Below are 25,223 nucleotides of genomic sequence, written 5' to 3' on the forward strand. Positions count from 1 at the left end.
GGGAATGATTCAGGCATGTGAATCTATGAAAGATACCCCAATTCTGGATAAGTATACTCAAGCCTCTGCACTCCTCCATCCTCAGACCACCCATCTGCTGTTTCCACATCACCAATGAGTATACTTAAGCATCTGTAACCTTCCTTTCTGAGAGCATGCATCTACTTTTCCCACATCCTGAGCGAGTACTCAAGCCTCTGAACTCTTTCATTCTAAGACCACCCATCTGCTGTTACGACATCACCTATAAGTATATTTAAGTCTCTGTTTTCCTCTATTTTTAGACCACCCATCTGCTGTCTCCACATCACTAACAAGTATACTCAAGCCTCTGTACATGCCCATTCTAAGACCACCCATCTGCCATTCCCACATCACTAATGAGTATACTCAAGCCTCTGTACTCTTTCATTATGTGACCATGCATCTACTGTTCCCACATCACGAACGAGTATACTCAATTCTCTAAACTCCTCCATTGTAACACCACCCATCTGTCATTCCCACATCATTAACAAGTATATTCAAGCATCTGTCCTCTTCATCTAATACCACTGATCTGCTGTTCTCACATCACTAACGAGTATATTCAAGCCTCTCCATTCCTCCACTCTAAGTCCACCTATCTGCTGTTCCCACATCACCTACAAGTATAATGAAGCCTCTGAACTGCTCCTTTCTAAGGCCAACAATCTGCTGTTTACACAGCACCCACAAGTATACTCAAGCCTCTGAACGCCTCCATTTTAAGACAACCCATCTCCTGTTTCCACACCACCAACAAGTATACTCAAGCCTCTGAACTCCTTCATTGTAGGACCTCCCATCTGCTGTTCTTACATCACTAAGGATTATACTCACGCCACTGTACTTCTCCATTCTAAGGCCACTGATCTGCTGTTCCCACATCACTAGCAAGTATACTCAAGCATATGTGCTCCACCCATCTGCTTTTTTCCACATCACTAATTAGTATATTAAAGCCTCTCTACACCTCAATTGTAAGACCACCCATCTGTTGTTCCAACATCACCTACAAGTACACTCAAGCCTCTGAACTCCTCCATTCTAGGACCACCCAACTGCTGTTCCCACATTACCTACAAGTATACTCAAGCCTCTGTGCTCCTCCATTCTAAGACCACCCATCTGCTATTCCCGTATCACCTACAAGTACTCGGTCATCCCCGATGTCCAAGCCAAGCACCCGTTCCCCCAGAGGGACCACATTTTCCTCCATCTCTTTCTTCCAGGCCCATCTAACCTCAATTCCATTCTATGCCTAGAGCCTGCTCCACAGTCTCATGCTCACCTGAGGCACCATGTTCTTGAAGGACTCCATGATCTTCGAGCTCTTGGCGTCTTGATAGTAGGAAAAGCAGCCAGTGATGATTACAACTACTGAGAGCACAATGCCAAGATATAGCTGTGGAGAACAAATATGGATAAAACTTACACGGAGTCGCAGACTAGAGTAGCCAACCAAAAGAGCAGCACTGAGATCTGCAGTGGGGTTCAAGATTGAACATGATGTAACATTCTGACAGAGGATTAAGCTTGCATCTCATGCCAAAGCATTACTTATTGACTAAGGGGCTGATTTAGAGTTTGGCGAATATAGTAGTGTCTGTAGGGGTGGCGGAGGAGATTACCTCCACCATTCCAATGGTACTCTGCCTTCCAAATTTAGAGATTTCCTTTGCCCTGGCTGTAATTTCTGTACACTGAAAGGAACCGATGTCACAGTGGGTTCTTTCAGTGTACTAAAAGCTTGGTGAACTGCCTCTATCGGCTTTGATGGTTGTAAGGAAAATGTTTGACTTTGTTTTGTTTTTGAAAAACAAACTCCAACTTTGGGAGTTGTTATTAAAAAAGCAAAAAACAATGAACCCATGTAGGAAAGTACCCGTTTTTGCACGGTTACCCCCCCCCCCAACACATTTTGCCTGACACATGATGCACTTTGACTTGGTGTGCTCTGGGTCCCTGCCAATAAGGTTCCCAGGGCCTGTGTTCTTTCCTACAGCTTTACCATTGTACCTACAATTGACACATCCCTGGCCACAGGCAAGCCCCTTGTAAAAGGTGTGAGAAGTTGGCCTAGTATAGGATGTTCACTATTCTAGTGAGCACCTTGCACCAGTCCAAACAACCCTTATGGTGATTGTTGTAAAGTCAACCTTATAGACCAGCTATCCTAGTGGTAGCATGGACAGAGCAGTCTTAGGCTAACACTCTAGAGAGCATGTGAAGCCAATTGTTTTACCAATAATAATCCCTTGAATACCAGATGAAATTACACCACACAAGGTATATATATATAATATATATGTATTTATATCTAACACAACCCCTCTGCACTCTTTATGAGGTCAGAGTTCGAGATACAGCACAAGTAACTTAATAAGCATACGTTAAGTTGCACAAATACAATTCTGCCCTAGGGGCCTCACGAACCATATACCAAAGAAGTGGTATAAGTACCACTGCAGGAATAATGAATAGGCCTAGGGCCTAGGAAATCGGTGGGGCTACACTGAATAACCACAGGTTAGGAAGCAGGAGTCCCACAGGATGCGTGTGCAGTGTCTAAACACACACGCAGGTTCTCATAGACTCAGCATGGGAACGTAAAGTTTAGAAACTAGTTGATTTCGGACAGTCCGGGTGGACTTCGAGGAAACCCAGTTTAATGAGGGCACTTGGATAGTTATTACCCACGGGAGCACCGGAGTACTCGAGTTACCTCACCCAGGGAAGCCGGGTGCATAGGTGTGAAGTTGTGTCGGGTTTCGTCGTCGATTCCTATGGAGAGGTGCAAGAAGATGCTGCAGGCAACCAGGAGGAAGATGTCCGGATGTGTCCAAGGGTGGATTGGAGAAGTGAAGAACCTGAAAGCAGAGGGGACAGAGTCTGGGTCACTAGCCAGTGACCAGGGTGGAACCAGGACGGAACCAGATGATGTTGAGCTGCGATCAGGTGAAGAAGTGAAGCTTGTCTCTGCAGCCAAGTGGACCAGGAGACGTCGACGACGACCAGGAGCTGGATACGAAGGCTCTCGCTGTTGGCGGTGTCGGCTTCCAGATCGGAGTCAACAAGCCTTGGCAAAGGCAACCCTCGCAGGATACAAACATCGGCTTCTTGTACAGACCAGCAAGGTCTGTGGAGCTTCCCTTTTGGAGGAAAGCAGGAGAAAGCCCAGAGCAACCAGGCAAGCAGCGTTGTTTCAAAATGGAGTCTTCAAGATGGCCACTAGCCAACGGGCTAGCAGGCACTCGTGGAGTGTGGAGGGCTGAGCTTCGGTGCACTTACGGCTCGGGGCTTCTCAATCCCCAATGCACAACTTCGAGGATGCCTCAGAAGCTGCACAGTTTAGCAAAGAGCAAAATGGCCAGGTGTCCGGTCCCACGTCTCTCGTGTCCGCCACGGGTCTCAGCTTTGCTGGAGGTATGGGTCGGGGTCCGAGAAGTCTGGAAGTCCAGTCCTGTGAAGCAGGTTCATCAGGATCCTTCAGGAGTGACGACAAAGCAAACCAGCAATTCACTAGTTGGTGCCTGTATGCACAGGGTGGTCACTCCTTGACCACAAGGGAGATTCTTCAGTCTTCTAGTTGCAGTAGAACGTCGAAGGTCCAGAGTTTCGTTTCAGAGTTTCAGTTCAGGATAATCTAAAGTCTCTAGAGTCAGCTCCTAGCTTTATACGAATTAAAAGGGCTGGATTACCTGCTAGGTCCCTCCTATGGGTGGGACCAGGGAAGGGGGTGGTTACACCCCTTTCCCCGTGGTCAAGTTTCGCGCCAGAGCTGTGGCTAGAGTGCCCCATCAACTGGTTTGAACCGGACCATGCATGGAGCACCTTGGGTGCCCCAGGCAGTGTCCCATTTCATTCAACCCTCCCTGCCCCAATTCACTATAGCCTGTCTGGGGAGGTGCTAGCACCTCCCAAGGCAGGAAACCTATTGTCCAGGCCTCCCTCGCTGGAAGGGCTCCCAGGTGCAGGAGGTCAGACTTGTGTCTGTGGCAGCAGCATCCAGTTTGTGATGCTAAGGCTCTGTTTAACTTTAACCGGGTAAAGCTACAACTACATGTCTTCTCCCTCTAGAAGGGTAGAATGCTACCCCCGCCGCCAGAACTGGTGGGGGCGGTAGTATTTCAAAGCGTATGACATCTTACACGACATGTTTTGATAAAGCCAAACCAAAGTTAGCATTAACCGCGAGGATTATAATGCACTTAAGAGTATATGGTATGGCTATATCATAGAAAAGCTATGGTTCCGAAAGCTGCAGACAGGCTCAGCTCATGCTAGAGCACCATCTCACATAAAAGAAAGAACTCTGCCTCCAGGATTGTTAAGGCCTGCCATAGGAGTGACTTATAGGTGCTTATGTGTCTATATGTAATGGTAGGTATAGGGATACTATACCTAAGCAAGGGGTGATTACAAAACCTTGCCCCAGCTGAGTGATCAGCCAGTTGTGTCAGTTTGGCTGGCCAGCCAGGGGTGGCATAATACATGCTGCAGCCCCTGGTGGCCTTGGATACACCTATGCCATGGGTATCTATAGTACACTATACAGGGGCTCACAAAGGTGACACAATACCCAATTGGAAATGTACCTTAAGTACATGGTATGAATTTAGAGAGAGAACAGTTGGGCTGTGGTTCTGAGTAGCAGGCCTACCACCACACTAGAGTCAAAAAACCAGTGGATCAGAGCAAAAAGTGGGGGTGATCATAGGAAGCAGACCCCACTCTCCAACACCCCCCCCCCCCCCAAACGCAGGGACATTAAACTAACCTTGACCAGTTGAGTCTTCATGTTCTAAGTGGAAATATCTGGAGAGTCCATCTGCATTGCCATGGTCAGTTCCAGGTCTATGTTCCACTGTAAAGTCCATACCCTGTAGGGAAATGGACCACCTGAGTAGTTTGGGATTTTCACCCTTCATCTGATTTAGCCACAAGAGGGGCTTATGGTCTGTCTGAATCTTGAAGTGAGTACCAAACAAGTATGGCCTCAGCTTCTTCAGGGCCCAAACCACAGCAAAGGCCTCCCTCTCAATAGCTGACCAACGTTTCACTCTAGGGGTCAGCCTTCTGCTAATAAAAGCAATGGGCTGGTCTTGACCATCTATATTCAGTTGTGAAAGTACAGCTCCCACACCCAACTCAGAAGCATCTGTTTGGACAATGAATTCTTTGGAGTAATCTGGACTTTTTAGAATAGGTGCAGAGCACATGGCCTGCTTCAGGTCATCAAATAACTTCTGACAGCTTACTGTCCAATAAACTTTCTTTGGCATTTTCTTTGAGGTTAAGTCATTAAGTGGTGTCACAATGGACACCACTTAATGAAGAATTCTTAACAAACTTTCTGCAATAACCAGACAGGCCCAAGAAAGCTCTGACCTGTGTCTGGGTGGTTGGAGGAGTCCAGTCCTTTATGGTCTGGATCTTGCTCTCCAGTGGTTGAACCTGACCTCCACCTACAAGGTGGCCTAGGTACACAACCTTACTCTGCCCTATCTGGCACTTAGTAGTAGCCTTGATAGTTAGGCCTGCCTTCTGCAGGGCCTTCAAAACCTTCTTCAGGTGGATCAGGTGATCTTCCCAGGTGGAGCTGAAGACAGCAATATCATCTAGATAAGCTGCACAAAAGTCATCCAGACCTGAGAGGACTTAGTTCACCAACCTTTGGAAAGTGGCAGGTGCATTCTTCAAGCCAAAGGGCATCACCACAAATTGGTAATGACCTCCTAGGGTCGAAAATGCTGTTTTGGCTTTTGCATCATCAGCTAGCCTGATTTGCCAGTAGCCTGCTGTCAGGTCAAATGTGCTCAAAAACTTGGCAGAAGCCAATCTGTCAATGAGCTCATCTGCCCTGGGTATTGGATGGGCATCTGTCCTAGTGACAGCATTGAGACCTCTGTAGTCCACACAAAACCTCATCTCTCTCTTACCATCTTGGGTGTGAGGCTTTGGCTCAAGGACCACTGGACTGGCCCAGGGGCTCTCTGAGGGCTCAATAACTCCCAGTTCCAACATCTGTTGGACCTCTGTCCTGATACAGCCCCTGACATGGTAACGTTGCCTGTAGAATGTACCCTTCACAGGCAGAGTGTCACCAGTGTCCATCTCATGGGTGCACCAGTTTGTCTGACTTGGGGTCAGGGACAACATATGCCTATAGGCCTGTAGAACTTGTCTGCAGTCCTGTTGCTGCTGGTCAGTGAGGCTGCCTGCCAAGGCCACTTCATCAACTGAACCATCATCAGGGTTCTGAGAAAGCAGGTCTGGGAGAGGGTCACTCTCCTCCTCCTGTCCCTCATCTGTAGCCATGAGAAAGCCCATGTCTGCCCTGTCAACATATGCCTTCAGTCTGTTGACATGAAGCACCCTGTGGGGGTTTCTGGGAGTCCCAAGATCAACCAAGTAGGTTACCTCTCCCTTTTGTTCAACAATAGTGTGCGGTCCAGACCATTTGTCTTGTAGTGCTGCTGGGGCCACTGGCTCCAACACTCACACTTTCTGTCCTGGCTGGTACACAGTCAGAACAGCCTTTTGGTCATGCCAAGCTTTTTAAAGTTCCTGGCTAGCCCCAAGGTTTTTAGAAGCCTTTTTCATATACTCAGCCATCCTGGAGTGGAGACCAAGTACATAGTCCACTATGTCTTGCTTAGGCTTTTTGAGAGGTAACTCCCATATTTCCTTCACAAGACACAGGGGTCCTCTTACAGGGTGCCCAAACAAAAGTTCAAAAGGGCTGTAGCCAACCCCCTTTTGTGGGACCTCTCTATAAGCGAACAAAAGGCAGGGCAGTAAGATATCCCATCTTCGCCTAAGCTTTTCAGGGAGTCCCTTGATCATGCCCTTTAACGTCCTGTTGAATCTTTCAACTAGACCATTGCACTGTGGATGGTAGGGTGTGGTGAACTTATTGTTTACACCACACTCCTTCCACATAGCAGTCAAATACCCAGACATGAAGTTTGCACCTCTATCTGAGACAACCTCTTTTGGGAACCCCACTCTGGAGAAAACTCCAAGGAGATATCTTGCCACAAAATGTGCTATTATGGTCCTCAATGGAATAGCTTCTGGATACCTGGTGGCATGATCCACTACCATCAGTATAAATATGTGCCCAGAGGCTGTTTGGGGATCCATTGGTCCAACAATGTCTATCCCAACTCTCTCAAAGTGAACCCCCACCACAGGTAGTGGTATAAGGGGGGCGTTTGTTGTTCCACCTGACTTGCCACTTGCTTTGCAGGTTTCCCAGGAGCAACAAAACTCCTTGGTATCTTCTGACATATGGGGCCAGTGAAAGTGAGGGACAAGCCTGTCCCAAGTCTTGTTCTGGCCAATATGTCCTGCTAGGGGAATATCATAGGCTAAGGTAAAAAGGAAGCCCCTGAATGCCAAAGGTATGACCAACCTCCTGGAAGCACCAGGCTTGGGGTCTCTAGCCTCTAAATAAAGGAGCCCTTCATCCCAATATACTTTATGGGTACCTGTAGCATTCCCTGAAGCCTCAGCAACAGCTTGCTGTCTGAGGGGTTCAAGAGAGGAGCAAACTAAATGCGCCTGCGTCTGCCCTTGAAGGTCCCCCTGTCCCAAGAAACTCAACCTGATCAGGCTCAAGTTCTTCTAGGACAGTTCCCTCTCGGGTCTCACGCTCAGCTTCCTGTGAAGACTGATCTTCCACCTGAGGCAAGGGGGAAGGCACTGCCTTGACCCATTTGCTCTTTCTCTTGGAAGGCAACTGGTCCATAGTTTCAGGCTCCAGTGCCTGTTCAGTTTGACACTTTTTGGCCTGTGACCTGGTCACAGGAAGGACATGTGCTGATATGCCCAGCATCTCTGCATGAGTCCTATACTCCACTTCAGACCAGGCTGAAGCTTCTAGATCATTGCCCAACAAACATTCTACAGGGAGGTCTGAACTTACAACAACCTTCTTCAGGCCAGTTACCCCTCCCCAGGAGAAATTAACAATTGCCATACTATGAGTGGTAGTGGCATTTCTAGCATTGGTCACTAGGAAATTCTCTCCTAGTATGATCTGTTTATGGTCCACAAAGTTAGGTGTCACCATGGTGACACTGGCACATGTGTCCCTGTAGGCCTGAGCCAATTTATTGTTAATTAAAGGTGTCTGTCTGTACTTGCCCAAGTTATTGGGACTCACAGTAGAGGACATAGCCATGTCCATATCACAGACAAGAACAGCTTGAGTTGGTACTCTGATTAGGCCAGAGTCCATCTCAGTTCCCAGGGTTAACCCTACTACACCCTTGTGTTGAGAACCACCACTATTAGCTGTACTAGGGGGAACAGTTGCCTTAGGGGCAATGGTGGTTGGAGCTGTCTCCTTTTTGGTACAATCACTGGTCCAGTGAGTATTACTTTTACAGATATTGCACCATGGTTTTCTTTGGCCATCTTTCTTTTTGGATTTCTTTGAACCCCCCTCAGTAGAAGCTTTTTGGGGACCTGTTGAAGACTTCTGGTCTTTTACTTTCTGATCCCCACCCGTTTGGTCTGGCTTCTTCTGCTCACCACCTTGGTTCTGGTTTTTCTGCTTCACCCTGGTTCTGACCCATTTGTCTGCCTGATTTCCCAATTCTTGGGGAGAGGTCAGATCAGAGTCAATCAAGTGCTGATGCAAAAACTGGTTCTGACAATTATTAAGTATTTGTTCTCTCATGATCAAATTATACAATCATGTATAGTCCTTAACTTTACTGCCCAGCAACCAGCCTTCCAGAGCCTTAGTGGCACAATCTACAAAATCAGTCCAGTCCTGAGTCTGAGTCTTCTGGGTATCCCTGAACAGCAACCTATACTGTTCAATGGGTGGGCCAAAGCCATCAATCAGAGCACTCTTCAGGGCTGTGTAGTTGTTAGCATCCTCATCACTAACTGTGAGGAGCTTGTCTCTACCTTTTTCTGAAAAGGAGAGCCATAAGATTGCTGCCCACTGACTTTGGGGTACCTGTTGTACTTTGCAAGCCCTCTCCAAAGCAGTTATCCATTTGTGGATATCATCCCCAACTTTGTAGGGTGGGACAATCTTGCTTAGGTTTCTAGTATCATAGGAACTATCTTTATCGTTGGGGATAATGCTGCCACCAGTGAGTTCTAACCCACGTAATTTCTGCTCTCTTGCAAGAGCAAGTCTCTCTTTGGCGATGCGAAGTTCTTGCCTCTCAATCCTCAGATTGACTTCTCTCATTCTGGCCTGATGTTCTTTTCTTTGACGGGAAGACATTCTCCTAATGACATCTGACCATAATGAGGCTCCAGAATGGTTAGATTCCCTGGATAGGGATCTCCTCCTCCTAGGCTCAGCGTTAAGCCTGCTTGGGGTCTGTATGGGGCTATGCTCCCTCCAGCCCCATGTAGGCTTAGGTTAGCCTGGTTAAGTGTTCCCACTAGGAACTGACTATTAGTATCCTCCTCAGAGTCCTCCTCTTCTCCCTCATCTTCATCAAGAAGAATAGGATCAGGGGCATCCTCTGCTGAGGGCTGTCCCTCATCTGTATTAACTGACAGATCAGTGCTAGAGGCCTTTAAAGCATCATATTCTTCCATGAGCTCAATCAGGTGTCTGTGGGTTAGGTTGGACCCTGTTTCAACTTTCTAGATGTGCACAAGTGCCTTAAATCATGGAAAGTTAGGGTATCATATCTGGAAGGTATCCTTAAAGGGTCTACCTCCAGTAGGAGAGATCCACTTGGTTCTGCTCTCAGAGACATGATCTAGTGAGGTGTGGTGTGTGCACCTACCTACACTGAGTGTTACCTACTAAACCTCTCTAGGAGTTGTAGTCAGGGTGTGCTAGGCCCTTTGCTCTACAACAGCTACGTTCAGTAGAAATTAAGTATTTTAAGACTTGAATTATATGTATCTCTAGGTACCTTAATGTGATCTTTCAAATTATATCTCAAGATATTGTGGTAAAAGTTGGCCTGGTATATGATGTACACTATTCTAGTGAGCATCTTGCACCAGTCCAATTAACCCTTATGGTGATGGTTGTAAAGTCAACCTTATAGACCAGCTATCCTAGTGGTAGCATAGACAGAGCAGTCTTAGGCTAACACTCTAGAGAGCATGTGAAGCCAATTGTTTTACCAATAATAACCCCTTGAATACCAGATGAAAGGACACCACACAAGGTATATATAAAATATATATGTATTTATTTCTAACACAACCCCTCTGCACTCTTTATGAGGTCAGAGTTCGAGATACAGCACAAGTAACTTAATAAGCATACGTTAAGTTGCACAAATACAATTCTGCCCTAGGGGCCTCACGAACCATATACCAAAGAAGTGGTATAAGTACCACTGCAGGAATAGTGAATAGGCCGAGGGGCTAGGAAATCGGTGGGGCTACACTGAATAACCACAGGTTAGAAAGCAGGAGTACCCACAGGATGCGGGTGCAGTGTCTAAACACACACGCAGGTTCTCAAAGACTCAGAATGGGAACGTAAAGTTTAGAAACTAGTTGATTTCGGACAGTCCGGGTGGACTTCGAGGAAACCCAGTTAAATTAGGACACTTGGATAGTTATTACCCACGGGAGCACCGGAGTACTCGAGTTACCTCACCCAGGGAAGCCGGGTGCATAGGTGTGAAGTTGTGTCGGGTTTCGTCATCGATTCATATGGAAAGCTGCAAGAAGATGCTGCAGGGGACCAGGAGGAATTTGTCCGGATGGATCCAAGGGTGAATCGGAGAAGTGAAGAACCTGAAAGCAGAGGGGACAGAGTCTGGGTCACTAGCCCATGACCAGGGTGGAACCAGGACGAACCAGATGATGTCGAGCTGCAATCAGGTGAAGAAGTGAAGCTTGTCTCGGCAGCCACGTGGACCAGGAGGCGTCGACGACGACCAGGAGCTGGATACGGACTGTCAAACGAAGGTTCTCACTGTGGCAGTGTCGGCTTCCGGATCAGAGTCAACAAGCCTTGGCAAAGGCAACCCACTCAGATATGAAGATCGGCTTCTTGTACAGACCAGCAAGGTCTGTGGAGCTTCCCTTTTGCAGGAAAGCAGGAGCAAGCCCAGAGCAACCAGGCAAGCAGTGTTGTTTCAAAATGGAGTCTTCAAGATGGCCACTAGCCAATGGGCTAGCAACCGCAAAGACGTGTCAAGGAGGAATGCAAGAGCAGGCCCCACGCGGCATTCGTGGAGTGTGGAGGGCTGAGCTTCGGTGCACTTACGGCTCAGGGTCGGGGCTTCTCAATCCCCAATGCACAACTTCGAGGACGCCTCAGAAGCTGCACAGTTTAGCAAAGAGCAAAATGGCTAGGTGTCCGGTCCCACGTCTCTCGTGTCTGCCACGGGTCTCAGCTTTGCTGGAGGTGTGGGTCGGAGTCCAAAAAGTCTGGAAGTCCAGTCCTGTGAAGCAGGGTTGTCGGGATCCTTCAGGAGCGGCGACAAAGCAAACTGGCAATTCACTAGTTGGTGCCTGTATGCACAGGGTGGTCACTCCTTGACCACAAGGGAGATTCTTCAGTCTTCTAGTTGCAGTAGAATGTCAAAGGTCCAGAGTTTCGTTTCAGTTCAGGATAATCTAAAGTCTCAAGACTCAGCTCCTAGCTTTATACGAATTAAAGGGCTGGATTACCTGCTAGGTCCCTCCTATGGGTGGGACCAGGGAAGGGGGTGGTTACACCCCTTTCCCTTTGTCCAGTTTCTCGCCAGAGCTGGGGCTGGAGTGCCCCAGCAACTGGTTTGAACCGGACTATGCATGGAGCACCTTGTGTGCCCCAGGCAGTGTCTCATTTCATTCAACCCACCCTGCCCCAATACACTATAGCCTGTATGGGGAGGTGCTAGCACCTCCCAAGGCAGGAAACCTATCGTCCAGGCCTCCCTTGCTGGAAGGGCTCCCAGCTGCAGGAGGTCAGACTTGTGTCTGTGGCAGCAGCATCCATTTTGTGATGCTGAGGCTCTGTTTAACTTTAACCGGGTAAAGCCTCAACTACATGTCTTCTCCCTCTAGAAGGGTGGAATGCTACCCCCGCCGCCAGAACTGGTGGGGGCGGTAGTATTCCAAAGCGTATGACATCTTACACGACATGTTTTGATAAAGCCAAACCAAAGTTAGCATTAACCGCGAGGATTATAATGCACTTAAGAGTATATGGTATGGCTATATCATAGAACAGCTATAAGGACATGGTTCCGAAAGCTGCAGACAGGCTCAGCTCATGCTAGAGCACCATCTCACATAAAACCAAGCACTCTGCCTCCAGGATTGTTAAGGCCTGCCATAGGAGTGACTTATAGGTGCCTATGTGTCTATATGTAATGGTAGGTATAGGGATACTATACCTAAGCAAGGGGTGATTACACTGCCTTGCCCCAGCTGAGTGATCAGCCAGTTCTGTCAGTTTGGCTGGCCAGCCAGGGGTGGCATAATACATGCTGCAGCCCCTGGTGGCCTTGGATACACCTATGCCCTGGGTACCTATGGTACACTATACAGGGGCTCACAAAGGTGACCCGATACCCAATTGGATATGTACCTAAAGTACATGGTATGAATTTAGAGAGAGAACAGCTGGGCTGTGGGTCTGATTAGCAGGCCCACAGCCACACTAGAGTCGAAAAACCAGTGGATCAGAGCAAAAAGTGGGGGTGAACATAGGAAGCAGACCCTACTCTCCTACAAAAGGTGCCATAGGTACCAAGGGCATTGTGACCAGGGTAGGCCTCAAAGGGCTGAAGCAACTACTGTGCCACCGTTTGAGAGCCTGTACCTTAACGCCCACACACTGCCATTGCAGGCTGCATGTTTTGGTGGCGACAAGTAAAGAATCGACATGACACATATCCGGATGCCCTTTGAATTAGTATTGGCTGCTGCTGTTTTTCAGTGCTTCATGTATCAACTGTTTGGAAGCATGTTGGGTGTCAAATGCTTCCAAGACAATATTTTAATCTATGGTGACACTAAACAGGTGCATGATGACAGTCATGAAGGTGCTGAATGTATTGAAGGGTAATGGATTAATTATCAAGTTAAGTAAATGTTCCTTTAGAAAAACTGGAATCGAGCACTTAGGCCATAGGAAAGACGCTAAAGGTCTCTTTCCAAAAAAGGATCTAGTCACTATTGTAATGAGTTTCCATAGTCCTGACTGACTGTATGAATGAATGAAAAACATGTGTGAAGGAGTTGCTGAAACCCTAGGAGGGTGTCCTGGTGACAAATGTAACCACTGCAGTTGATCTGAGATATATATTCGTTGGGGCAAACCCAGTACAAGCCTTGCTGCTATGTTTTTTGAACTTGTGCAGTCCAAGATAAGCGGCATTGGAATACTTGAAGCAAAAGGATATGAAGGTCTGTATGATGATTTACCAGAAGGCTCGAGGCAGCAGAGACATCCTTAAGGTACTAATGATAAGGAAACAGGAGGAGGTAAGTTTGGCCGGCAGGGGTAAAGTTCATGATTAGTTAAAACCCACATTATGTATTTATTTTATCGGGTCTGGGAAGCAGCCCAAACCAGAGGGTCAGCAAGTGTGGAGCCAAAGAGATGAAGGACAATTGAAATGGGTAGCTCTGTTTTGTCAATGTATAAAGTAGTTCTTATCTTCCTGCAGTTTTATGTAGCGCAAACCCGACCAAAAGTTATTTGAGCGCATTACATGAGTACCAGCTACATTACACAAGGACACATTATTTTTTTTAGGCACAGTGGAGATTAAGTGAATTGCCCAGAATCACAGGATGTTGAGCTGAGACTCAAACCTAGTTCCCCCATTCCAAAGTCGGCAGCTCAGGCTGTTATGTCACATCCTCTCAACGTCACCAGGAAGCATGTCCTGTAGACATGACTGAAGTTGTTCCTGAAACTGAGTGACATTTCAAGATTAGTGGAAATGTAGAATAATCTGTATGCCATCTGGATAATAGTAAACGTTAAAGCTGTGACCCTAGTAAGTTCAGCAGGTGGAGTCACATATAGGTTGAAGAGAGCTGGACTCAAGGGTGAGCCCTGAGGCGCTCCCGAAGGTACAGGCCAAAAGCTAGAATGGCGTGTGAACAAGGAAACTACCTACTCTCGGTCAAACTGCTTAGCCTATCACATGAGCCTCCCACAGATCACAATAGAGAATTGGTGAAAACTGTGTCAAACGCGACAGACAAATATAAATTCAAAGTGCCACTGGACTCCAGAAGCACAAATGATTCAGGAATGCAACCAATACGAAATCCATTCCATGGACTATATAGGAAACCAACCTGGACAAGGTCAATAAGATAATGCAGTTTCAAGTGCTTGGAATGTTGTGAATTCACTACACAATCTGTAACTTAAAAAGTGAACGGTAGAAAGAGAGAAACTGGAAGTTAATCTAAACAGAAAGGTCAATGCTGGGTTTTTCCAGGAGCGGAGAAACTATTGCTTGTTTCCAGGACGATAGGACTACAGCTGAAGAAGTAATTGTTTCTTACCTGTAACTCCTGTTCTGTAATAGGGGAATTTCCATTATAGTCATAAGCGCAGAATAGTTGCGCTCATGTCCGGGGCCCCCGAGCATTTGTTTTATATACATTCTCTTAGTGTAGAGTTTTCGCCTTTCTTCAGGAAGGCCGGCAAAGACACTTAAGAAAGAGACAACTTATGCAGCTTATTTACCTAGGCTACAATGGCCAGATTCTTCATCATGAGGATACAAAGTCCAGAATAAAACAATTGAGGATCATTTGAGATGATTTGCAGACTGTATAAATAAATATCCCTCACAAGACTATTTTTATGATCGAGATGCAGGGGAGAAGGATAGAGTAGCTTCATTGGCAGTCAATATATGACTAAAAAAGACACTGTGCCTTTAAGAACCCAGATACTGCTAGTATCCCATTATGTACAGGAGGTGACAGTTATTTCAGTTCTTTTTGAAGGCAATTTAAACAGATATAGATCATATGAATACCTCTGCTCACTTCACTGGGGAGGCGAGAGGGTCGCTTATGTCTATAATCTTCGGGTGAGTTCTCATAACAACTAGAATGAAATACATTCTAGTGAGAGCGGAGCGCTTAGCTCTAACTGACTCTGCTGGCAGATGTTACTGTCACAAGGAAAGCAGTTTTCCAAGACAAGTGTTGGAGACATGCCTTTGTGAATGGGCTCGGAGGGGTCCTGCATAAAGCGTGTAAGGATTACAATAGGTTCCCATGGAGTGGAAGGGCGCCTGGTGGGAAGAAAACCTTCTTCAAACCCTCTAGGAAATCCTTGATCATGGGGATTCTGAAAAAAAATGTTTGTGAAGGGCATTTACTATAGTCGGTAAGAGCTGCCAAGTGAACCTTTATAGAAGATAATTGCAATCCAGATTTTGCCAAATGTAGTAATACGGAAGAAGGACATCTTCCTGGCAAGTGGTAGGGCCCTTGTTCTTAGATTCAAAATCTATGCAAAATCTCTTCCATTTGAAGACATATGCGGAGAGTGTGGAGGTCCGCTTAGCTTTTTTGAGGATCTTCATGCAGTCCTGCAGCAGATTTAAATGTTCATGCTGCACTTGCACAGGAGCCATGCTGCCACATTCAAAGAGGAAAGATTGGGGTGCATCATCTAACCTTGGAATTTTATCAGTAGGTCTGGTCTGCATGGCAGCTTTAGGTGGGGATGGACCGACCGGTGATGGAGGTCCATGAACCACCATTGACGTGGCCACTCCGGAGCTATGATGAGCATCTTGGTTGTGAATTGGGACAACTTGATAAGGACTGTTGGGTTCAGGTGAATCGAATAAAAAGCATAGAGAAATTTGCCAGACCAGTTGATCCCAAGGGTATTCCCCGGTTCCCTGGCTGGAAGAGCCACAGGGCAAAGCTTTGGCTTTTGCTGTTTTCTGCAGTTGCGAACAAGTTGATGGCTAGAGTTCCCCACCGTTGAATGAAGTTTTTGACAACGTTGTCATTTAAAACCCACTTGTGGTTTTCATGCAGGAGTCTACTGAGGGAGTCTGCTTGAGAATTTTGCACAGCTGGATGGTGAGTTGCTGTAATCGTAAAGATCCTGGCTAGACGCCACCTCCAGATTGTCTGGAACTTGCCTGACAAGAACCCAGACCTGGTCCCTCCTGCTTGTTGAGGTGGTACATGGTTGTGTAGTAGTATAATTTGTTTATTAGTCTATAAAACCATACATTTTGACAGAAGGGCATACACAATAATACAGACAAATGCAAAATCTATAAAAACACATACCCCGGGCGGAAACCTCTGCTCCACACGCGGAGTGTTTGGAGATTTGCCTTCACTGCGTTCCGCGGAGAAGGCAAATCTCCACACACTCCGCAATTGAGCGCAGTTGGCCAGCCCCCGCCTCCACACCATTACAAAAAGTAATTAAACATTATAAAAAAATTAATTTAAAACCACTTACCTGGCATGTGGTGTCCCCGGGCTATCCATCCCCGTCTTCTTCACGCTATCGGTAATCCTGGTAAAAACTGCGCATGCGCAGTTCTCACAAGGATTAGCAAGACGGCGAAGAAGAGAGGAGGGCAGCCCAGGGACGCCGCATGACAGGTAAGTGGTTTTCCTTTTTTTTAAAATAATGTTTAATTGCTTTTTATAATGGGGGTGGAGGAGGGTGGCAGAGCGGAGTTCCACGGAGTTTGTTTTCAATTCAATTCTTTATCTTTATTTCGGCTACTTTAGCCATAAAAGATACGTACATAAAAACACAGGCCATAACATTTCACACATAAGATACTAAAAACAATTAAGACTTGAGCTTAGGTACAAAATTCATAAAAAATATCCTCAATGATGATACATACATAGATGCATAAACACCAAGGCTTCATCACAATTAACATCTAGTAATAAGTAGGGATCGTACACCATTATCGTATAGCAAATATAACATCCAGAAACCAAAGAAAGTACATCAAAATTTAGCTAATCAAAGTAAATGTCCAGTCTTCCTACGGGCAAGGTAGACTGAGTAAAGAAATCTACTGATGCTAAATACAATGAGTTGCGAAGTGTTAGTTTTTACAATTCTATAAGCCATTAAACAAGATCTTATGCCTAAAGTATTACACAGGGGTTTGATCCACCTTTTTCTTGCTTTGGTGTATGCTTGGCAGAAAAACAATATATGGACCTCGTCCTCCGTGTGAAGACCTGGGCACATAGTGCACTTACCCTGAATAAGGTTGCCCCCTTCCAATTTTCTCTTGGACCAACGTTCAATGTTAGAGTTTATCATAAGGTTCCCATACCTGAATTTCAAGAAAAGAGACTTTGCAAGAGGAGGCTCTATCTCGTCTAGAAACGCCTCAAAATTAGGTTCATCTTTGAAGTCTAAAATGTTTTGGGTTAGAGAACCAATTCTATTACCATTAACTAACTGATTAGTAATAAAGGACCAGAAGGCTTGTTTTACCATGGATTTTGCATAGAACGGTTGCCTGTCCGGACACTCCCAAAGGTGAGACAGACCCAGGATAGAAAACCATTTTTTAATATGTTTGAGCCATACTATAGAATGTAAAGAATCTAGGCCCAATATCTCTTGCAGGCCTTTCCTATAATCGATCAGTTCGGGAGTAGACCATATTCTTACCCAAAACATTAATGGGCTTATGATTGTGTAATTGTCAGTTCTTTTCAGGTTCATGTCAAATTGAAGAGGAATCAGAGGAGTGCTGGTGGGGACCCTTACAGTTGATCTCATAAATTTATTGTCTAGGCCATAAAAACTTTCCCTTGCCCAAGGCCCCCATATTTCAGCCCCATAAAGGGCGGCAGATTGAATTTTAAATTTAAAAAGCTCAAGCGCAGGAGTCACACTTTTACCTGAGCTGGTGTTGAATTTGCTAATGATTGGCTTAGCATTGTGGGCATAAGTCACCTTGCTTTTCTCAATTTGAGCCTTCCATGTTAAGTTTGAATCTAGCACCACCCCCAGATAAGAAAAATTATCGACTATTTCTAGGGCTTGGCCATCCAGACTTAGGGTCCCCCTATCCGGCCTACAGGGATTTAATGCCATACACTTCGTTTTTTTAACGTTTATCTCTAATCCTTTCTTCACACAGTACACGCTAAAGGAGTTCAAGAGCACCTGGAGACCTTTCTTGGTTTGGGATATCAAAATAGTATCATCCGCGAAAAGTAACGCAGGCACCCTTTCCCCATTAAGTTTCGGTGAGTCACTGGTACAACTATTCAAATGATTAGGGATATCGTTAACAAATAATGAAAATAAAGTGGGGGCCAAAACGCATCCTTGGCGTACGCCGCGCTCTATGGGGATATCACGCGTTAGTTCCCCTTTTGGACCCCACCTAATATTAGCATGGTTCCTACCATGCAACTCGACTATTTGAGCCAGGAGACAGCCTGGCAATCCGACATCACTTAGAGACCTCCAGAGCAGTTTGCGGGGAACAAGGTCAAAAGCCGCCCTCAGATTTACAAAGGCGACATACAAATGACCCTTTCTAATAAGTACATACTTCCAATATATACAACAAAATCTGAAGACCTGGTCTATTGTACTGACCTTGCCCCTGAACCCGGCTTGTAGTTTGGTAAGTATTGCTTTTTCCTCAAGCCAATCATTTATCCGGAATAGTAGATGCTTGGAATAGAGTTTTTGCAAGATGTCCATCAAACTAATCGGTCTGTAGTTTGATGGTTCAAACCGGCTACCCTTTTTAAATATCAGAACGACTTCTGCAGCACGCCAACTATATGGGAATTGGCAGTTGCTAGATAAGGCATTAAACAAATGATTTATATATGGGGCCCAGACTTCAATCTCATGTTTATACAGGTCGCCTGGTATTTTATCGGGGCCAGGAGCTTTACTACTTTTCAATTCGGCGATTGCCCTTTCTGTTTCGCCAATGGAAAAATTAACACATTCAATCGGTGGTGGGAACCATGGAGTATCATCAGGTCCACTGTCATATTGTTTATAAAGAGATGTGAAGTGTGTCACCCAAGTCAATTCGTCTAAAAAGACGTCCTTCACAGCTCTACCTGCATGGGACCCATTGGCTACCAGCCTCCAAAACCCAACATTATCCTTAGATTTGGCGGCGGCCAACATATCCGCCCAGTTTGACTCTTCCCAAGTCTTTTTTGAAGACCTTTGAATGAGCTTATAAGTCTCCCTGGCGGCTTTGACATCAACCTTCGTTTTGTTTTTTATAGCAAACAATAACTCCCTCTTGGCCAATCTACATGAGTGGTCATACCATAATTTACCATGACACCCCATCCTTACATTTTGTTGCTTTTTTTTGGGCATTTTTGTCAAACATAGTTTTAACTCTTGGAAGAAAGTTTTATGTAATGCAATGAATTGGTCATAGCAATTCAGAGAAAAGAAATGTTCATCTATGGACCCAAAGGTTGTGACAAGCAGTGAATAAACAGTTGCAAGTGCATTTCCATGTGCTAGTACTTGTGACCATTTCAATGCACGTCTATTGTTGCTAACATGTACCATATCACACGGAGTAGAGTTAGGAGCCTCAGTGGTAGACAATGAAGAGGGTTCACTAAACAGGTTAGCATCAATGGACAATTCTAGTGGATAATGGTCACTCTCACCCCTATTTACCACCTCAAAGTCAACCATGTGATGCCAAATACTCAATGAAACAAATATAAAATTCAAGTTGCTTTTGATATCGGACCTTACAAAAGTGGGACGTTTTAACAGGTCAGAGGGAAGGCGAACATTGCGTGCCCTGAGACTGTGATCAACCGTTAACCTCACCAATTGCACGACCAAAGCCGAACATTTGACGAAGTTTGTGGTCTCAAGCTGAGGAATGTTATTTGCTTGGGCTTCGTCCTCAAAGACGTCAATAAGCCCCAAGACAGGTTCGAAGTTACCATTTATGTCACCACCCAAAATTACTGCAACATCACCAACCACCCTTTTCAAAAAAACTATCCAAGATTTCAAGAGTGGGGGAATCTTTGGAGTGTGCTAAGGGTCTATTGTAGACATTGATTATATAACATTCTACCCTATTCATGTTTACGATTCTTAGGGCCTGGATGTCGGATGAACCTACTTCTACTACTTCGATATTAATCTTCAATGTAATTTTGACCCATGTGATGAGACCCCCCGACGGTCTACCCCTGGTTGACTGAACAGCCCCAATGCCAAAGGTTTTATACCCTATCCTATGAGGTATGTCAATTGCCCATGTTTCTTGCAGGAGACAAAAATCGCTAGAATCAATGTATTCGGCCCACTCTGGGTCCCTCAAGTGTTTGTTTACCCCCGCAATGTTCCAGGAGGTTAGAAGCAATGATGGTATTGCCCCGTTACCAGGACGAATTGGCTTTGCAGTGTCTAATGTCAGGGCCGCTGGTCCTGGGACAATATCTTGCAGAGTAGTATCCGGGAGTTGGGATACTAATCGGGGTGCCAAGCCCACTGTACCATTAACGGTTCCATCAGCCAAGCAACCCTCTTCGGTTACAGGATTCGTCAAGCCTGCTGCTAAAGTGTACTTCTTGTCTAGAGCATCCCCATTGGTTCGTTGGTCATTATTACCTCCCTCGCCCTTTGCCCATGTTAACTCACAATTATCATATTTGATGGGATCACTCTCATCACAGGATAAATAATTAGTATCATAGGAATTAGTAATACAGTTTGACAAGGTTATGAGTCAATCAACTCCATCTAAACAGCTAAACCTATTGTAGGTAGGGACTCCATTCCACACATTGTGGAAGCCCTGCCTACCCAATTCAGTACCTCGCCTAGAATGTTGATTAATCGTGGTCCAGTTCCCTCCATGGTTAGTACGCCTCAATGGGGGATAAAAGAATGTTAGAGGTCTAGCTTCAATGGTAGATGTTCCTGCATACGAATCCCATGTGCATATATGTTGGGCAGTATGGGGATCCTCGAATGAAACAACAATACAGTCACCTAGTATTGATTTATTTATGGGACCAATCCATGGCACCCTCCTTACCATAAGAATTCTACTTTTCATATGGTTTGGGACAGGCTTGTTTTCGTTTAGCCAGTAGATCACCTTATTTTTCAGGGACAAAAATGTTTCCTCGTGTTGGTTGTCTAACTCAGGAACCCCAGTAAGTACAACTACGAAAGGACTTGCATCAGGCGGAAGATCTATAAATCCTCTCCTTGGGTTGTTACTAACATAAGGTGCATGATAGTTATGATTATAACCTTTGTTTGCCGAACTTCTCTGGCCCGAGGACACATTTGAAGCCGGTACAGAGTGTACAGGAGGGTGGGTATTGATAACACTTGCTATTTGGTTATTAGTATTTGATACAGAACCCTTACAGATCGATTTATTAGCGGGTTTTCCTTTAGATGGTACCTTGGGGGTTATAACAGAAGTGTTTGTTTTCAACTCCATGGACCTCTGGGTAGCCCCGCTACACACACTATGCCCGGGGTTAATTCCCATTTGGGAAGCAGTCATTTATACAGAATTTGCTTTACATACACTTGTCAAATTCACATACGGTGCAAAATGTGAATAATGTTCAGAAAGCTAACGGAGCCAATGTGTTGTGCAAATTTACAGAGAAGATACTGATATTTAGCCACCAGAAAGAAGGAGTTCTGAAGGTGCTGCTGTTTAACTTTCTGGACATGAAGACCGCAAAGCTTTTATTTTTATTTTTTTATTAAAGACTTTATTCAGCACCAAATACAATGCACAGCAGTGGTCAACAAACCAGAATAGCAGATGTGAACCAACTGGCGATACAATACACAACCAACGGAGAAGATTAATGCAGTAGCGGAAAAGTCCTGGTCGGTTGGAGCAAAAATACAGAGTGCCATTTTTCAATACAGGAAAGTCGTAAAGAAAAAAAATGAACGAAGTGCATGAAAAACAAAAAAGACACAATACAACAAAGGAAATGAAATCAATAAACATGCGAGAATCAAGAAGGCAAGTCGGGCAGCACAGAACAGGTACATAGTTAGAATGTCGTGGTGGTCAGGGACATAGCCCACGCATCCTGGCACGGGTCCGCTAGCACAGTTCCCCACTTAAAAAGGGGCGAGACTCCACAGTTGGCAAGCATTACGCATTGATACACGCCGGCTCCCACAACCACGACCAACTTCCCCATCCAAAGCAGACTACAGTACAGAGCCCAGGTTGGTGAGTGAAACGTCAGATGGCGTTAGGCACGCGGCAGAGCCGCCTACAGCCTAACCCACCCCCTCTGGGACAATGGAATGAAGGGATTGGGACTGTGCCTTCTGAGTCAGTTTTTCAACATAGCTGCGATATGGTCCCCATATATCCGTTGGACGGGAAACTGGAGGGAGCAAGGCCGAAAATTCCACGCTGTTAACATTGCAGTGGGCCACACTCCTTAGCCATGCGCCAACCTGCGGAGCGCGACGAGCGCACCAGTGCAGCGCAATTTCCCTCTTGGCCAGAAGGAAGCACAGGGATGCTAGTCTACGGAGAGGGTGTGGGAAATTAGCAACGTAGCCCAACAACGCAATTTCGGGGGTAGGATACAGTGTCATGCCCAGTATTTCACCAAGAACCCTATGGACTTCCAGCCAATATGTATGTATCCGCGGGCACGTCCATGACAAGTGGGAAAAGTCAGCATGAGGAGAGGCGCATTTGGGACAGCAGTGCGGCCTGTTAGCGTCTATTTTGTGAGCAAGCGCAGGGGTGTGGTATATCCTCCGTAGGAACTTGAAGTGAAGGAGTTTGTGTTTACTATTCATGGACACACTTTTGGTGACAGCGCAGCATGCCTCCCACTGATCGTCAGAAATCTGGATGCCCAAGTCCCTCTCCCACGCAGCGCGCACCGCGGTGTCAAAGGAGGGGAGAGATGCCATGCATAGTCTGTATAGCCGTGACACCACGTGAGTGCCTGCCTGAGTTTGTAGAAGAAACGTGAGCGCAGGGTCTTCAGGCGGAGACAATGGAAATGTGGGGAATTCAGCGCGCAGCATGGACTGAAGCCTGGTCAGGGTGAAGGCGTCCATGAATGTGCGGTCATCGAAGCGGGCGTCTTCCGTCATGGAAAAAGCATGCCCCTCGGGGAACAGGTCACCAATCGTGTGCAACTGAAATTTGGATAGCGTGCGCCCAACTATCGCCTCTCCAGTGATGGGGAGCCAGTGAGGGTTGGGGAGGGGAAGCGCAGAAGAGTACAACCTATCCATGCGGAGTAATCTCCGTAACTTATCCCAGGCCCAGCTCGTAGTGGAGACAGGTTGTATGTCTTGCGGGTCACGGGGAAGCCCCTTGGGAAGTATGGAGCGGAGTGGCACCGGAAGCGCCGTATCAGCCTCCGGCCGCAGAAAGGGAATTCTGGCATCAGGGTGAAACCAGGAGTGTGCGTATGAGCACTGCGCCACCAAGTAGTAAAGGTGAAAATCCGGCACCCCGAATCCTCCCCGTTCATAAGGTAATGTCAACGTGCGCCAAGCCACACGAGGGTTCCTGCCGCCCCATATCAGGCGCAGCAAGGCAGAGCGAAGCTGTGTGAAAAAAACCTTAGTAAGAGGGATCGGAATGTTGTTGAACAAATATAAAAAACGAGGGAGGACAACCATTTTGACAATGGCAATCCGGCCAGCCATGGACAAAGGAAGACGGAGCCAACGCTCCGTATTATCCTCCAAAAAATCCAGGGCACGCCCATAGTTTAGTCGTACAAGGGACACCGCATCAAGATGGATGTGTATTCCAAGGTACTTGACGGAGTCCGTGCACCATTCTAGTGGGAAGGGACAATCCCATTGCACCGTGGAGGGGGTCAAGGGAAAAATAAGCGACTTGTGCCAATTTATCTTAAGGCCAGAATACGAGCCAAAGCGCGTGATCTCATGGATCAAGGGTTCCAAATTAGTACTAGTGGTGCGGACATACAGGACAGTGTCGTCCGCATACAAAGAAACAAGAAGAGGACCCGTGCGGAATTGCAGACCCCTGTGGAGGTGGTTTTCCTGAAAATGACGGACCAAGGGGTCCATTGCCAGAATGTACAGGAGTGGGGACAGGGGGCAGCCCTGTCTGGTCCCTCTAGAAAGCGCAAAGTTCCCAGTTATGGTGCCGTTCAAACGTATGCGCGCCGTGGGTGCAGTGTACAGCAATTCTAACGTGGCCACAAACATCGCAGGCATGCCCATTCTGCGCATGATGGATAAAAAAAGGGCCATTCCAGGGTGTCGAACGCTTTCTCAGCGTCTAGGAAGACCGCAGCCGCCAGGATGGAGGGGTCTATTTTATGTAGAACAGAGAACAACGTGCGGAGGTTGAAAGAGGTGGACCTGTGTGGGACAAAACCGGATTGGGCCGGCACGACCAGGGTATCTACAAGAAGCGGCAAGCGAATTGCCAGGACCTTGGCTAGAATTTTGTAGTCAAGGTTTAGGAGGGACAGTGGGCGGTAGGAACTACAGTAGGAGGGATCACGACCCGGCTTGGGAAGCAGAACTATGACCGCCTCCCGTAGGGTGGGGGGGAGTACGCCCGTTTCCAATGCCTCCGCATAGACCTCCACCAGGTGTGGCACCAGTTCTTCTTTGTACTCCTTATAAAAATCGGTAGTAAACCCATCCAGCCCAGGCGCCGAGGAGCTCTTCAGCGAGTCGATAGCCTCAATTATGTAATCCGGCGTGATGGGGTCCGCCAGAAAGTCCTGCATATTTTTCTCAAGGTAGACCAAGCTATTTCGTTAAGATAGGGCCCTGGGTCGCAGTAGGCACCGGATAGTGTAGAAGTGTAAAGACGGGTATAGTAGGACAGAAAGGCATCGCAAATGTCGGGAGTGGAGTAATGCAGCCTACCCTGAGCGTCAAGGATGTCAGTTATGTATGCCGCTTGGTGTGGCGGGCGGAGCATCTGTGCCAGCAACTTGCCCGGCCTGTCTCCCTCCCCATACTGACGCGCTGTGTAGTGTTTACCCAGAAAGGGAAGCTCCCTATCCGCAGTGTCTCTGAATTCCAGCAGAAGTTCAAGGCGCCTGCCCTCTCGGGCCGGGGAGGGATCCCTAAGTATTTCTCTATCCAGTGCGGAGAGGTCAGCTTCTATGCGGGTTAAAGTGGTGCGAGTATCACGAAGGGCCCCCACGTGTTTGGCAATACAAACCCCTCGGATGGTGGCCTTAAAACCCTCCCACAGAGTGGCCCAGGAGGCCACCAAGCCAGT

At 46.6% G+C, this 25,223-nt stretch overlaps 1 protein-coding gene across 8 annotated transcripts in view; it reads right to left on the reverse strand.

The window, feature by feature from the left end:
- LOC144772352 (sodium/potassium-transporting ATPase subunit alpha-1-like) overlaps positions 1–25,223 on the reverse strand; it is a 3,188,308-nt gene that overhangs the window by 1,865,446 nt on the left and 1,297,639 nt on the right. For 7 of the 8 annotated variants that reach the window (XM_078656610.1, XM_078656616.1, XM_078656614.1 and 4 more), the window contains one exon: positions 1,313–1,426. The exons of the other annotated variant lie outside the window; for it this stretch is intronic. In XM_078656610.1, coding sequence (XP_078512736.1) covers positions 1,313–1,426 — 114 coding nt within the window. The remainder of the gene's footprint in view (positions 1–1,312; positions 1,427–25,223) is intronic. 8 annotated transcript variants of the gene reach the window in all.

This window comes from Lissotriton helveticus, chromosome 8 (assembly GCF_964261635.1).
Source record: "Lissotriton helveticus chromosome 8, aLisHel1.1, whole genome shotgun sequence".
Taxonomy (NCBI): domain Eukaryota; kingdom Metazoa; phylum Chordata; class Amphibia; order Caudata; family Salamandridae; genus Lissotriton; species Lissotriton helveticus.